The sequence below is a fragment of the Rhododendron vialii genome, chromosome 5a, assembly GCF_030253575.1.
Source record: "Rhododendron vialii isolate Sample 1 chromosome 5a, ASM3025357v1".
In the NCBI taxonomy this organism is placed as follows: Eukaryota; Viridiplantae; Streptophyta; class Magnoliopsida; order Ericales; family Ericaceae; genus Rhododendron; species Rhododendron vialii.
The window spans coordinates 19,072,600-19,089,190 of NC_080561.1; the positions used below are offsets into that span (position 1 = coordinate 19,072,600).

Sequence of the window (16,591 nt, forward strand, 5' to 3'; positions counted from 1 at the left end):
TTGCGGTACCTTCCAGTCGAAGCAATAGAAAACAGTGGGTCACTTGGCTCGGTCCTACGAGTCCCCCATGACCGAGTGTAACTCCGAAGGCCCGGAATGTTGAAGGGAGGGAGACGAAGCACTTTCGAACCCGGCGGCAGCACCTCCTGGCTAAGTCCAAGCTGACGGAGAACACGGAAGGGTGAGTAGAAGGAGAAGCCTGTCAAGCCAGCCACAAACACATGCGTCAAGCCCATGTTGCCAACGGTCATAGCAGGAAGCCTCAGCCAATGGCACCGCCAAGCAATGTCATCTTCCTCCGCAGAAGCAAGAATATCAGCCTAATCATCTTCACTACCATACATCACTTGAAAGGGACGGTTCCATCCACTTGCACAATACCACCAATCATTGGCTGGGGGTGTCAACAGACTTAATTTGTCGCAAAGCCACATCTGTCAAAAAGAGAGAAAACAAGTAAGGAGCCAGATAAAGCCTGAACCGAGTGTCGAGGTAAAATGAATGAGAGAAATAGAAAAAGGAGAGCTGAATGAGGTCCCTAACCTGCAGCAACAGCGGACTACCACCAAAAACCCTTGTGCGACCAGCATGAACAGCATCTAACCCCATCAAGGTTTCAGCAAGAACCAACGGCGCAACATCCTTGCGAGCCTCAATCTGAGCAGCAACCCCCACTAGTGAGGAATTAGGCTGACCAACGGACGGAACCAACAAGAAAGCCGCCAGGAGGCAAATGCAACAAGCCATCATCCTACGACCTTGGTGCTCGAAATCCGTCAAGTCTCCAGGTGAGCTGAACCTCTCATACAACTGGACGATGTTAATGGCATTACCCCGAGTAAGAAACTCAACGACGTTACCACTAACACCCAGCTTTGCCTTCAGAATATTCTTCATACTCTCCCTGATCATGGGAACAACCGGCTCAGCAGAGTCATGGCTTCCGAGATAAGCATGAAACTCCTCGACGGTGGGGCACAGTTCTTGAGAACCAAAGCGAAAGACGTGCACCTCTGGATCCCAGAAGCGCGCCGCCGCATGCAGCAAGACGGGACGAATTGCAACCTCTCAGAGATGTCTTAGGGCGTAAAGCCGATGCCCTCGGAAGTTCAGCCAGTCGATGCTTTCAAGACTGTCCAACCAAGGGCGAAGTAAGGCTTGGTTTAGCATGGTGATGGAAAGAATGGATTTTTGAAGGGAAATGATGAAATGAAGTGTAAATGGCTTACCAAAGGAGAGCCTGGTATTTATAGAAGCTTAAAGTGGGCAACACCACTTCCCCACCAGCCTTGAAACTCATCAAGTTTATCATTTTCAAAATCTTTTCAAAATTCAAACTTTGGACACTTGGAAAATATTGGAAAAACCACAAGTCAAGCTTTGGGAAGCCATTCTATTCTGGGGAAGCAGCTAATACGAAGCCATTCAGGCACATTGAAAACGTGCGAGCAGAAGAAAACAACAGAGGACAGCCAACAAGTGGCATTAGAAAACAGCAAGGGACAGTCCATGACAGCAGTCCCGAGCGCTGGGGAGTGAAGTCCCGAGCGCTCGAGACCGTGCTCGAGCGCTTGAGAGTACTGCTGTTTTCCAGCAGATTCTAGTTTCCCCATTTTGGCTTCTATGCAACATTAAAACCCTATTTCCTCAAGTTTAACAATTCCCAGCAGTTGTCTAAGGGGTACAGCAGTTATGTCCATATGTTTTGTCGAGTATTGAAGTGTGTTTCGTGAAAAATCGTAAGTTTTCCAAAGTTTTTACTCCTTGAGCATATCAGAATCCGTGTCAAGGGCATTTGGTCGAATCGGGCAACACGCTTGAGCCATGACGGGTCTCGGTGACTGTTTGACGCACTCCAAAAATGTGTTAGCACTCTTAATTCGAGCTTTCATCATTCAATCATACCAAAATCATCATTTTAAATGCAAGTGTCAATTGTCAAAAAAGTTTTAGTAATTCTCCCGGTCCCCTCGAGTCACATCGCTCATTGTCAACCACGCAGCGCACTCGGTTACGATCAAAAGCCCTTAAATCTAAATTTCATGGTCGATCGCTCGAAAATTTGTCGTTTGGTGTCGATGTCGAGCTTTATTCCTCACTTTGAGAGTATCGGTCGAAATTCGCGTACTCTTTACGTTCTTTCAAAGATAGACAAACATATTTCATAAAGTACAATTCTGTAACAACAGTGCGAACGAATAAAAGAATAAAGTGAGAATTCTCATAAATGAACACGGTATTTACAATGAGCAGAGAAAGAAGTACAAAAAACTAGGGCAAGCACGCGCCCAAATTCTAACTACCGGGCACGCAGGCCCGAACGAAGCTAAGGCACGCAGGCCCAATATCTACAACTACGCTGGCATGAAGGCCTATGTACAAAGTAAAGCTAGCAAAGCAAAACACGAGGCTCAGACCCGTCGGATTCTCTTCTGCCGTGGTCCCGCGGACTCAGAACTCTCGGGCTCGTCATCACCGTCGTCGTTAGGAGAACCAGAAGCAGTACTCGAGTCCGACGTCCCCAAGACACGTGACTCGGAGGACTCCTCTGTCCCCTCCTCTGACTCCTCCGGCTCCACGCAAGCTGGTCTCCGCTGAGACGCCTCCCGAGGCAAAACCTCGAACCGTCCCGCACCCGCAGCAGGCCGTGGCGCACGTCCTGCACCCCGACCTCGCGTGCTGGCAGGAACGGAGGGCTCGTGGCGCCCTGCGAACGTATCCTAGCTGAACGTCGTGGCTGCACCTGCATATCACAAACATTTTCTCGTTCTGTGCATATTCGAATGTAACTTTGCTCAAATCAAAATATAGAATATATGTGCATGTTATACCTGAGTGGCAACAGGAGAAGTAGTCACAGGGACAGGTCTCGTCTGAAGGGTTCTCCCTTTAGCGCAGTCCTTCAAGAGGTGGCGCATCCCCACCATCAGCATCACGGGCTGCTTGGCCCACTCTCGCGGCACCTGCAGAATGATCCAAGATTCAGAATATGCAAACAGGGAGTGGTCAATATACAAAGCAAACAGAAATATTGTTTATACCTGAGCAGGAAACCGCATCGGCGACTGTGGGAGACGTGGCACGTCGATCACCTCCCGTGCGCCCGACGAACTCGTCACGCCTATAGTCCACTTCAGCGTCGGCAACGCCGATGATGCTGAAGTCTCCGCGGTCTCTGGGACCCTCATGCTCCCCTCTCCCCTACCTCCAGTACCTGCACCTCGCCCACCAGCAGGGGCTCTAGCACCTCGTCCCCGACCCCGTGCAAAGCGACCACCGCGGCTCCGCGCTCCGCGCTCCACTCTCGTCCCTCCAAACTCCCATTGCAGCTACCTGTCTCTCGAACTCCTCCTCCACCCCTAGGCTCCTCGCCAAGTACCGATCTGCATAAGCTACGTAGTCCAAAGAGCGTCGAAGGTGCCTCTCCAGATCCGTGTCCGGCACGGTGAACAGCTCAAGCTCAGCACGAATGTAGGACTCAGTCCTCTGCACGCGTGGGGGAAGCAGCCCAGGAACCACGAACGCTGGATGACCAAGTGATTGTCGAGTCACTCGATCCCCCAGGTACCACTGCCAGCCTAGAGGGCACTCCAGTAGGACCCTGCTCCGTGTCACCTCCCGACTCCTCGGAAGGAAGTCAGCCTCCATCCCCGCCCACCTGTCCCAGCGAACCTACAATTCAAATTTTGGATTCGTTCATAAGTTTACTCGCCGAAAAAATTTGATAAAAGAAAAGCAAGAGGTGTCGATCGTACCACAACCCCTGTCAAGTTATCCAGCCAGCACCGGAAAGTCATCACCTCCCCTCGTCGCTCCTTCGCTCTCCGGTACGCCTTACCCCAGGCTAAGCCGCGGGGAAGTAAGTTCGGGTCCGTACAAGTATTCTCGGGTGGGAACATCCCGAGAACTTCGTAAGCCCAAAGCTGCAAGTTTCGTAATTCAAAGTCGAATAATCTCAAATGCATAATTCGAGTCGAAAAGCAGTTGAAAGCAATGCAAAAGCAATGATTCAAAGTTGTACCTCAAACACCCGCCAGTACCCTCCAACTGTGTCTCCAACCCCGCGAGAAGCAGCTCCAAGGAGACTGTAGAGCGTGCACAGAGCAGCACCTCCCCAGTCGAAGCGTCCCGCCTATCCCAAGTCAACCAAGCCCGCTATATAGCACAGGTGCACCCGACCACGCCTATTCGGGAACAGAGAAGCCCCGAACAAGTATAGCAAGTATGCCCGGGGCATCTGGGCCACCTCCTCGTCGGTCGCAGGCTCGTGGTCCCAGTATTCCACGAACTGCCCGTAAGCTGCCATCCCCTCGCTATGGCGTGGCACTCGCCCAAGGAACCACCTCAGAGCCGCATCGTCCAGCACCAGACTCGAGTCGTAAGGGATCGGGTCTCCTCCAACCCTGAGCCCTGTGATCGCCGCGAAGTCGAGTGGCGTCACTATCATCTCCCCGAACCGAAAGTGGAAGGTATTGGTGGTATCCCACCACCTCTCCGCTAGCGCTGTAAGCACAGCCCGGTCCACCCTCACCACCGTCAGCAGCTGTACAAAGGGTCCGAACCCTGCTGCCTCCACTAGTGCTCGCACCCCCTCAGGCAAGGCCCTGAAGTGCGCCAGTGAGCTGGCTAAGCCCCCGTGGCTGTACACGTCCGTCGTGCGCTATTTCAACAAAGCAAGAAATAGCATCAAATCTCAAGCAGGAAATAAAATTTGAAGTAATTTGCGAAGTTCAAGAAAAGATAAGTGATCGGAAATTCACCGTGACCCATCCAGAGGAAATGTGTGAAGCTTGGTCCTGAAGTAGCATCTCCTCAGGGTAGTCAGCATAGCCGGGGACGTAAGCCATCATCCCCACAGGCTCGAAGAGGTGTAGTCGAGGAGCATACGTAGCCAGAGTGAACTCGGGCCGCTCCCTCGCCAGGTAGGCTCACCGCTCCTCTAAGTAGGCTTTTGCCTCGTCTACCGCGGTAACCGTACCTCAGCAGCCGCCTCGGCATCCGCCCTATTCCCTCTCAACTCCTCCACCACCGGTACAACCACCTCCGGAGTGCCCGAGCCCGCTTCGCTCAGCAAAGCCCCTAAAAGCAACTCTGAAGCCCGGTCCTCAGGCGTACTAGTGTCCCTCAGCACCGTCGCAACCCCAGAATCGACACCAAACGCGTCCAAGACATCCCGAGGCTCCGTGTCCTCTAGGAAGTCCCCATCCGCGAAGGGAACAGGGCGTGAGGACCCGATCCCTCTATCCCCACTCCTCGGCTCCAACACCGTCGCCGTCCTCAGCACCGGCGTCTCGCTGAACTGTCCAACAACTACTTCCTCACCACCGAGGTCGGCTATCCCCCCGTCGCTCGCCCGCTCGGCAGCCGCAAACAACTCCTCCATGGTAGGGGTGAGAGGCCTGCCCGAACCCCCGCCTCCACTGCCCGAACCTTCGTCCCCGCTGCCGGAGCCCCCTACTGCCGCCACCTCGGCACCCTCACCGGCAGCGACCGCCACTGAACTCCCTCCAGCGACCCCCGGGTCACCAGCAGCCGCCACCACCGTGGCACCGGCCGTGGCGTCCCCGCCGCTGGGCTCCACCCCTGCGCCACCGCCATTCCCCCCAGCTGCCACCGCCGTGGCACCAACTGTGACCTCCTGACCGATGGGCTCCGCCCCTTCGCCACTGCCGATCACCCCGTCTTCATCCCCCCTCGCCATACCAAGATCGAGAGAGAGAGAGGATCGTGAGTGAGAGAGAGAGAGAGAGGGTCACAGGATCGTGAGAGAGTGGATTGAGAGAGGATTGAGAGAGTCGAGAGAGTGAGAGCAGTCAATGAAAGGGAGTGCAGTCGATCTGGTTCTCGAGCGCTCGAGAACCAGGGTTTTAACCCCCAAATCAAAAAAGGAAGATGAAAGGGCAGTGGACCCCAGTGATGGTCCTGAGCGCTCGACACAACTCCCGAGCGCTCGGGAGTGGGCTCAGACCGCTTGACTCTTTTCATCGCCATGCCATGCTTTTCGTAAGCTCATGCATTTCACCTTGATTAATGATTATTGTCCTTCAAGAATTTTTGCAAAATCAATCTCAGTCCCGTTTAAGTCCGAGTCGAGACAAAGCAATCGATGACGGATTTTGTTTCGCGATCTATTCTGGATCATCCTCATTCGCCCAAAAAGTTCTGCTTAGAGGTTGATAAAAGTTTCCTAAATTCTATAATCGTCGATGTATTCGCAAGAAGTTTTACCCAACGCGTAATACTTCTTTCATCATTTTGTCCACCGAACAGAGTAACGGATGGGCCCCATTTCTTGTTTCTATCATTATCAAAGCATTTGTCGATCTCTTTCCAGTGCATGCATCACACGTGTTTGCATTTGCCCCAAAGAACTACGCTGGTCTGATCCTTACAAACGGGGTACGTAGGCAGTCTGAAAAGGCACGACTTCATGCATTGAGTGCTTGTATGCTTTTTATTTGCATTTAATTCGTAAATTGAGGATTAGATTTGACTCGAATTGGGTTGTCTCGATCTTTGGGCGACACTCGCATCCAAACATGATGCCAAGCGCCGTCCAAAGAGGGGCAACTGTAGACACCCCAATTTGGACTTGTCGAATTTCTTTAATTTGTGGCCCTGAGGCTCCCCAATGATGAATATGGATCAAAACAAGCCATGTACCAATTGAGACGTTGCTCCTTACAGGATTTGAAAAGGAAATGGTAAAAATCATTCCCAAGCGCTTAGAAGCAGTCCCAAGCGCTCCAAACTATTTTCCAAAAACCACTGGCCTGGCTCACTCTCGAGCGCTCGAGAATGAAGTCCCAAGCGCTCGAGACCACTCCAGAGCGCTCGAGACCTCTCCCAGTGCCCAATGGGTGAAGAAGATTCTCACTATCCATGCAAGCCATCATTGCATTCCCCTTGAACCGGCTGAGGTGAGTCAACACTCAACCTCAGTCAGAGAAGATATCAGCTGAAGATTTCTTTCTTTAAAAAAGGGGCTATTTCAAAATCATTTCATTTAAAAAAACCATGGGTTATATGCTCTATATATATACCTGGTTTTTCAGCTGAAGGGGGGGGACGAAAATTCTCTCTCTCTCTAAACTCCTCCTCTTTTCTTTCTCTTGTTCAAAGGAAAAAGTCTTAAAAACTCAAACTTCTTTCCCAACTTCAAAGGTCTTTTTCAAAATCATCAAGGAAAAGGGCAAGAAATCCAGAGTACTCTTAGTTTCTGATCTCTACATTCGCCTTTCACAACCATCCAAGGAGCAAAGTGTCAAGCAAAGGTAGAAACATTTCTATCCTTGATTCAAATCAAAAGGCTGTTCTCCCTTCTGAGGGGGGTCCCTCAGCCTGTTCCAGTCCTTAATGCTGGGTGCATGGTTGGGACACCTTAGTGAAAAAGCAAGAGCAAAGAGTCCACGAATAATGTTTTCCCAAAACCCCTACTGAAAACACTCTCGAGCGCTCAAGAGTGCTCCACAGCGCTCGGGACTGTTTCCAGTCCCATGCATGGCATTTTGGTAAGCAGTAGGCTGGGGGTGAAGTGCACTTTCAAATAAAATGGTTTTATTCTGGCATGCAGACATAGAAGATCATTTTCTTCTAAAACAGAAATGTTTCTTATGAATCTCAAGTAAGAACAAAGTTTTCCTAAGTTAAAAATAAGATCTTCTCTTGTTAAAAATTTAGATAAGGGTGTTTGCATGATGAAGAGGTGCCATTTTCTATTTGAGAGTAAGCTGGCATGCAGCTCACTCCCAAGCGCTCGAAGCCATTCCCGAGCGTTCGGGAGTGCATGCATGCCATTGCATTCCATTTTCCCAGTTTTCTGTGTTTTCTGAGCTTCTGCATGCATAGATGTGTACATTTGCTCTTTTAAAATTGTAGATCTGTTCGTGCAATGGCAAGGATACATGATTTGAAAACTTGAGGTCCTATCTCAGTCTTTCAAGTCCTCTGCTGGGCCAGTGGTTTGCTTAATAGTATTTCATTTTGCAGTCTTTACATTATGTTTTGTTAGTACTAACAGAATGTGCAGGTGGGGTTCAGACACTCCCAAGCGCCCGAGAGTGCTCTCGAGCGCTCGAGAGTGAAGCCAGTGAGCAGTGTTTCATTTCCTGTTATCTTGATGTCTTTCACCACATAATCACCCCCTATACACGTGCACCAGCATACACTGTTATTTGGCATCCTATTTGTGACCAACAAACTCTGCAGGATTTGGTCAGTAGCACTCCCAAGCGCTCGAGAGTGCTCTCGAGCGCATGAGAGTTGATCCAGTGGCAGTTTACACTGCTTTGCCATCATGCATGTGTCCATCATCATTTCATCACTCCTTGTACACAAGCACCAGTATACACCTTCTATTTGCTATACCTGTGGATACCTACTACGTGCTTAATGAAACAAAATCCCTTTGAAAAATCCCACAAACGTTTAGTAGAGACCGACATCGCGTCGGGCGAGGGGGGTGCCGTAAAACCCTTCCCCCCTTCGTAACATGGCTTCCGAACCCTCGAATGATCTCTGGTCAAATCAAATCAATCAATTTTCAAATCAAAAACGGTTTCTCGGGTGGCGAACCATAAATCCGGGTGGCGACTCTTCAAAATTTTTCAAACCGATTCGATGGAGCGGTATGTTTTTCGGGCCGCCCCGATCTCACCCGGGGCTGTGGTAGCCCACAATTCCTTTTGGGATATAACTTATGTTATTGTGAGAATTTTACTTATGAAAAGATATTAATATTTATGTCTAAAAATCGAGTGCGTGATAACTTGGTATCAGAGCATAGGTTTAGAATACCTTGAGACCGTGAAGAGACTTTTAGTCTCATGGGTTCAAAATCATTGCATTTTTTATATGGCTGTGTGAGTGACATACATTCAACTATGTGGCATTGCATTCAAAAATTATTGAGTGTGCGGAGAGCATCGAGGACCCAATAGTGATGTAGGGAAATGTGGAAGTGTGGGAGCCTAGGTAGCAAACCGTTAGTATGAGTTCACCTTCGGGAAATGTTAGAGAGAAAAGGAAGGAAGAGAAACCTCGGGCCAGCATGGTTAAGAACCACCTAACATTTCCAGAATGTCAAGAGTTTTGTCTAGGTCGACGATTGTGTGTTATCGGTGTCGTAAATCGGGCCATTGTGCGATAGATTGTCCTTAGGATGTATACCTCCTACGCCAATGGTTTCTTTCTACTCACGTCTCCACCCTTAACTATCGCCATCTAATTCACAACCCACATGTCCAACCAACAACAACCACCATAGCAGCCAACCACAAGAATATTCAACGACACTAAGAAAAAGAACACGTACGACAAATTAAATGCTCAAGGAATAGAAAACCTTGGGTTAACAAGTTTCCCACTTGCCCCCTTTGCGAGGAGGAGGAGGGACAGAACCTTCCACAGGCACCCATAGCAAATTGTAAAAAATAATAATTTGGCAATTTATAAAGCATTTTTTTTTCTTTCGATGAGGGGAAGTTTCCGATCATCTTACTTGAACCCTTCATGGCAAGCACATGAACGTATACCTCTTATGCCAATGGTTTTTTTCTACTCACGTCTAAACCCTTAACTGTCGCCATCTTACTCACAGCCCACATGTTTGACAAACAACAACCACTACAGCAGCCAACCATAATAATTTTCTATGGTAGTAAGAAAAAGAACACGTACAACAAATTAAATGCTCAAGGAAAAACCTTGAATTACCAAGATTCCCACTTGCCCCCTTGGCAAGGAGGAGGAGGGCCAAAACCTTCCACTTGCACCCATAATGAATTGAAAAAATAATAATTTTGCAATTTAACAAGCATGTTTTTTTTTCTTTCGAAGGTGAGAAGGCTCCGATCATCTCACTTGTATCCACCATAACAAACACAATAAAGTATACCTCCTACACTAATAGTTTCTTCCTGCTCACTTCTCCACCCTAAATGTGGCCATCTGATTAACAACACACACGTCCAACCAACAACAACCACCACAGCCAACCACAACAATATTCAATGACAATAAAAAAAAATGCGTACAGCAAATTAAATACTCAAGGAAGAGAACCTTGGGTTACCAAGATTCTCAATTGCCCCTTTGGCGAGGAGAAGGAGAGCCAGAATCTTCCACTGGCACCCATAGAAAATTGAAAAAAAAAATAATTTGGTGATTCATAAAGCATGTTTTTTTTTTCTTTCGAAGGACGAAGGCTCTGATTGTCTCACTTGCACCATCCATGACAAGCACAAGAATTACATATACCACCTACACCAATGGTTTCTTTCTACTCACGTCCCCACCCTTAAATGTCGCCATATGATTCACAACCATAAGTCCAACCAACAACAACCACCACCACAACAGCCAACAACAAAAATATTCAACGACACTAAGAAAAAGAACACTTACAACAAATTAAATGCTCAAGGAAGAGAACCTTGGGTTACCAAGTTTCCCACTTGCCCCTTTGGCGACGAGGAGAAGAGACTGAACCTTCCACTGGCACCCATAGCAAATTGTAAAAAATAATGATTTGGCGATTTAAAAAGCATGTTTTTTTTTCTTTCGAAAGGGGAAGTTTCCGATCATCTCACTTGCACATTCAATGGCAAGAACAATAATGTATACCTCCTACGCCAATAGTTTCTTTCTACTCACGTCTCCACCCTTAACTATTGCCATAAGATTCATAACCCACATGTCCAACAAAGAACAACCACCACAGAAGCCAACCACAACAATTTTCAATGACACTAAGAAAAAGAACACGTACAACAATTTAAATGCTCAAGGAAGAGCCTTGGGTTACCAAGATTCCCACTTGCCCCCTTGGCGAGGAGGAGGAGAGCCAAAACCTTCACCTCTCACGCATAACAAATTGAAAAAATAATAATTTGGCGATTTAAAAAGCATGTTTTTTTTTCTTTCGAAGGGGGGAAGGCTCCGATCATCTCACTTGCACCCTACATGACAAGCACAATAAAGTATACCTCCTAGCCAATGGTTTCTTTCTACTCATGTCTCCACACTTAACTTTTGTCATCTAATTCACAACCACCCACACTTAACTAACAACCACCATAGCAACCAACCACAACAATTTTCAACACTAAGAAAAGGAACATGTACATCAAATTAAATGCTCAAGGAAAAGAACCTTGGGTTACCAAGATTCCAACTTGCCCCCTTGGCAAGGAGGAGGAGAGCAAAAATCTTCCACTCTCACCCATAACAAATTGCAAAAATAATAATTTGGAGATTTAAAAGCATTTTTTTTTTCTTTCGAAGGGGGGAAGGTTCCAATCATCTCCCTTGCACCCTCCATGACAAGCACAATAAAGTATACCTCCTCGACAATGGTTTCTTTCTACTCACGTCTCCATACTTAACTATTGCCATCTGATTCACAACCCACAAGTCCAACCTACAACAACCATCAAAATAGCCAATGACAACATTAATCACTGACAACAAGAAAAAAAAAACTCGTACAGCAAATTAAATGGTCAAGGTAGAGAACCTTGGATGGCCAAGATTCCCACTTGGCCCCTTGGCAAGAAGGAGGATAGCCAGAACCTTGCACTTGCACCCATAGCAAATTGAAAAAACTAATAATTTGGCAATTTATAAAGCAAGGTTTTTTTTTTTTTCTTTCGAAGGGGAGAAGGCTCCGATCATCTCACTTGTCTCTTCCATGACAAGCACAAGAACGTATACTTCCTACGCCGATGGTTTCTTGCTACTCACGTCTCCACCCTTAACTATCGCCATCTGATTCAAACTCCACAAGTCCAACCAACAACAACCACCACAACAATATTCAATAACACCAAGAAAAAGAACACGTACAACAAATTAATGCTCAAGGAAGAGAAAACCTTGGGTTACCTAGTTTCCCACTTGCCCCCTTTGCGAGGTGGAGGAAAGATAGAACCTTCCACAGGCACCCATAGCAAATTGTAAAAAATAATAATTTGGCAATTTATAAAGCATTTTTTTTCTCTTTCGAATGGAGGAAGTTTCCGATCATCTCACTTGCACCCTTCATGGCAAGCACATGAACGTATACCTCTTACGCTAATGGTTTTTTTCTACTCACGTCTAAACCCTTAACTGTCGCCATCTTATTCACAACCCACATGTCTAACAAACAACAACCACTATAGCAGCCAACCACAACAATTTTTAATGACACTAAGAAAAAGAACACGTACAACAAATTAAATGCTCAAGGAAAAACCTCGAGTTACCAAGATTCCCACTTGCCCCCTTGGCGAGGAAGATGAGGGCCAAAACCTTCCACTTGCACCCATAACAAATTGAAAAAATAATAATTTTGCAATTTAAAAAGTATTTTTTTATTTCGAAGGGGGAAAGCTCAGATCATCTCACTTGCACCCTCCATGACATGCACAATAAAGTATACCTCCTAGCCAATGTTTTCTTTCTACTCATATCTCCCACGGTGCTGCATACCTTCCTTATGCTCACATTTCATTTGATTTATAGGTGTACAGAGGAATTGTTCCCAATGGACAACTGGTTGCTGTCAAACGGGCTCAAACAGGATCAATGCAGGGTGGTCACGAATTCAAGACTGAGATTGAGCTTCTATCCAAAATACATCATAAAAACGTTGTCAGCCTCGTGGGTTTCTGTTTTGAGCAAGGCGAGCAAATTTAGTGTATGAGTATATTCCAAATGGTACCCTGAAGGAGAGTCTTTCAGGTACTTTGGGCCCATTGAAAGACTACAATACACACCCCTTATTTGGGTGTGTATCATATGCACCCTCAAAATGTTATGAATTATAGAAAAACTGTTACGAATCGTATTGCTAAAAAGTTACGAATCGTATAAAGGTTACGAGATACACCAAAATGTTATGAATCATAATGAAAAGGTTACGAATAGTACTGCTGAAAAGTTATGAATTCTAGAACAAAAGTTACGAAACATGATAAAATGTTATGAATGAATCATAAAATAAGTATGTATGGTACACCCTTTTAAGGGGTGTGTATTGTAGACTTTCCCTGTTTGGTATCATGTTTGTTTTCTGTTTTTTCTGTTGTAGTTTTGCCAGACTACACAGAAAACTTGAATGGTGAACAGCTTCCAAAGGGAGAATTTTTACAAAAGCAACCCATCTTCGTAGACACCAATATGACAACAATTATTGTTTTATTTTCAAGGAAATCAAAACAGATCCTTGAATACTCGTTAATTTTTCATAATTGGAGGCCAAGAGCCCTTTGGCCCAACGACATTGAGGGTGCACTTAAGTCCTGGGAGAAAGGAGGTCAGGTGCTCATATCCTCGTCCAAAGTGTTAATCTAACTAGCTATTCTAACAATATTAACTTCCGGCGATCAAAAAAAAAATCTTCATAATTAGAGACACTGATGCTTCTTGCTTTACAGTCGGTTGCTATTATATGGCCACTGTCGGTAATGGCAATCTTCATGTTTGTTATCACTTTGTTACGAGGTTGTTAAATTGTTATATCCACCATCTTACCCAAAAGCTCAAGCTATTAGAGAAATGTGTTATTGTAATGTTGTTTGTATCATAGAATTAGGTAGTTCTTATACTAAATTTTTTTGCATGAGTTGATTGTAGCCGAACAAGCAACAAAGAAAATCGCAATGATTAGAATGCAAGATTCTCCATACAATTAGCATTCACATATCTTCAATAGCAAAAAGAGAGAGGATAACCAGAATTTGTTAACTGCACAACTAGACTATGCGATCACATGCATTAAGGGGATAAAAATGCATGTTACTTATGCAGGGAAGTCAGGAATCAAGTTGGATTGGATGAGGCGGCTTCGAATAGCCCTAGGAACAGCAAGAGGTTTGCAATATCTACACGAGCTTGCTAACCCTTCGATCATACATAGGGACATCAAATCGAACAATGTTTTATTGGATGACCGCTTGAACGCAAAAGTTGCTGATTTTGGTCTATCCAAGCTCCTTGGTGACCCAGAAAAAGGTTATGTTACCACTCAAGTCAAGGGTACAATGGTCAGTAATTTTCTTCACAACCCTGATTTGAAAAACCAGCAGTGAAACCTCTATCTTTTATTCGAAATATAGGATAACTATGAGAATTCTGTAGTTTCTTCCTACACCTACCTACTTCTTTTTTTATCATTTTTCCGTCCAGTGTTAGCCGGTTGAAGTATTGGCTCCTTTTCGGTCCACAACTTAAAGTAAAACAAATGACAAGGTCTGTTGGAGATTTGTGTACATTCTATGTAGTTTAACATTTACCCGACATGTCCAGTAATTTGAGTCCACCATGAGACTATACATGACCTTTTATACTGTTTATAATGCTCGGTGTCACACTATAACCATAGTTTCACACTTGAAAGTAACGTATGCGTATTAAGAAAGATGAGTAGTGCATGTTCTCTCTTCACCATGTGCTCTTAAGACATGGGAATCAGGAAACTCTCACACTCAGACGTGTACCCGCAGTTGATACCTCCACTCTAGTCCATGTTACGCAAGGAAGCACTCATATATAATAGAAAATTTGCACTATTCACAAATTTATGGAGCCGCAAGGAAGCACTCATATTTTCATTTTGTATTTGATGATAAAAATGTAATTCCTTGCGGATGATAAAGAAGGAATCCCTCTTTATATATGGAGTATGTGATATTCAACAATTTAACTAACCCTAACTTATTTGAAGATCCATGATATTGCTAAGGATTCTCAACTACAATTCGAGTATTTTGCTGGTGCAGGGTTATATGGATTTTGAATATTACATGACCCAACAACTGACCGAAAAGAGTGATGTCTACAGTTATGGAGTGGTAATGCTGGAGCTGGTCACCGCAAGACAGCCGATCGACAAAGGAAAATACATTATAAGGAAGGTGAGGCAGAAAATGGACAGGACAAAAGTCGGATATAACCTCCAAGAAATTATTGGCCCAGGCATTTTGGGCATCACATTGGGAGGTTTAGAGAAGTTTGTGGACCTGGCACTAAGGTACATTGAAGAGGCAGGAGCGAAGAGGCCTACAATGGGTGAGGGGGTGAAAGAGATCGAGAGCATCATGCAAATCGCCGGTTTGAATCCCAATGCTGACTCTGCATCCACGTCAGCCAGCTATGAAGGGGCGATTAAAGGGTACGACCATCCTTATAGCGATGAGAGCCTCTTTGTTTACAGTCGGACATTTCTGCCAGCAAAGGTAGAGCCACAGTGAGATCTGTAACGCCTCGAATTTTGAGTACATTAAATAGACAATTTTATTGAAAATCTAAATGGAGTTTTGCTCATTATTACAGCATAACTCTCATAATAGTACATTTATTACACAAAAGGAGGGAAACTAGGGTTCCTATATACAACTCCGTCTGCTCTTCCATCCTAGCCAGCTTCTCGGCTCCAAAAGCCTCCAAGGTGTACAGCTCACCCTGATCATCTACAAAGTCTGACACATTATACCAGCGTCGCCACCAGTATAATATGTCAGGGTCACCAAAGGTAACACTATGAGTTACAGGAGCTCAATAAAATAATCCATACCCATTAATCCTTAACTTACAATCAATAGATCATAAAATTAATGATTTCCACATAGTACATGCATATCTAACAAAATAGTTAACAATGACACATCCACATTCACTATTCAAACTAACGTTGATGTCCATGATCTTTTGAGTTTCTCCTACGCAACTTGTCGTAGACCGTGTCTCGTTTTCATTTACAAAATCGACATTTCTAAAATCGTTTTTAACACACCCAACCTCGGTTCCGCCGTTCCGGTCTCCTGAGTATCCTCACAATGGTTTTGCCGTCCCGGGTTCCCAATGGCACACAAAACTTTGCATTGGCTCCTCTCCGCGGATAATCAAGCTACACACCCAACCTCGGTTCTGCCGTTCCGGTCTCCCGAGTATCCTCACAATGGTTCTACCGTCCCAAGTTCCCATTGGCGCGCGCACACACACACACACCACACAATGGGCAAGTCTGGCCACATTGCAGTTTCAAAACCACACCTTGTCTTTAACACACCCTATATGTCATGTTTCTACTTTCTCGATTTCTGTGTCTCGTTTTCATGCAAAGACTCCGCGGTAGGACTTTTCACGTAAGTAATTATAAATCATTCATTGAAATCTTGAAACTAAACTAGCATGATCATCCAACTCTATATTACTCAATCATGCTCATGATCACGGAAACACATTCAAACAATTATCACACACTGAAAGCATAGTATCACATGGACGAACACCTTTGGAGTGGAAGACACTTATGCTTTATCACACATTAAAACAAGAAATCCTAATAAACATATATACATGCTCATAACCATCCTAAGATCAAAATACGAATACTTCCGATCAAGTTTATATTTCGAAAAGTCCGTTCTTTCCTCTTTTTAGGGAAATTGAAAACAAAATATATTTTTTCGGAAAATAAAGTCGATATATTCAACATCCTCCCATTCCTTTTCAAAATAATAAGCACCTTTCAAGTTCTCATGCATTTTCACATACAAACAATATGCATATTTCCATATTTAGAGATAGTAAGTACGGAAGAATCTAC

At 45.3% G+C, this 16,591-nt stretch overlaps 2 protein-coding genes and 1 pseudogene across 2 annotated transcripts; 1 reads left to right on the forward strand and 2 right to left on the reverse strand.

The window, feature by feature from the left end:
* Window positions 1-3,240: 3,240 nt before the first annotated feature.
* LOC131327667 (protein MAINTENANCE OF MERISTEMS-like) lies at window positions 3,241-4,847 on the reverse strand. Its single transcript, XM_058360812.1, has 5 exons — window positions 4,761-4,847; window positions 4,175-4,660; window positions 4,022-4,132; window positions 3,756-3,923; window positions 3,241-3,672 (listed from the first exon to the last, which is right to left on the reverse strand). Exons 1-5 carry the CDS (start codon window positions 4,845-4,847, stop codon window positions 3,241-3,243), a joined length of 1,284 nt encoding a protein of 427 aa, XP_058216795.1.
* Window positions 4,848-4,960: 113 nt separating this feature from the next.
* Window positions 4,961-5,701, reverse strand: LOC131327668 (uncharacterized). Its single transcript, XM_058360813.1, has one exon. The coding sequence runs from the start codon at window positions 5,699-5,701 to the stop codon at window positions 4,961-4,963; it is 741 nt and encodes a 246-aa protein (XP_058216796.1).
* Window positions 5,702-12,248: 6,547 nt separating this feature from the next.
* On the forward strand, window positions 12,249-15,260 carry LOC131326306 (leucine-rich repeat receptor protein kinase HPCA1-like; annotated as a pseudogene).
* Window positions 15,261-16,591: the final 1,331 nt, after the last annotated feature.

Coding starts and splice junctions, on each gene's coding strand:
- LOC131327667 (XM_058360812.1), bottom strand. CDS start 4,847: ATGGCTTACGTCCCCGGCTATGCTGACTACCCTGAGGAGATGCTACTT. Junction 4,133..4,174: donor TCCCGAATAGGCGTGGTCGG/GTGCACCTGTGC, acceptor GACTTGGGATAG/GCGGGACGCTTCGACTGGGG. Junction 3,673..3,755: donor ATAACTTGACAGGGGTTGTG/GTACGATCGACA, acceptor TTTGAATTGTAG/GTTCGCTGGGACAGGTGGGC.
- LOC131327668 (XM_058360813.1), bottom strand. CDS start 5,701: ATGGCGAGGGGGGATGAAGACGGGGTGATCGGCAGTGGCGAAGGGGCG.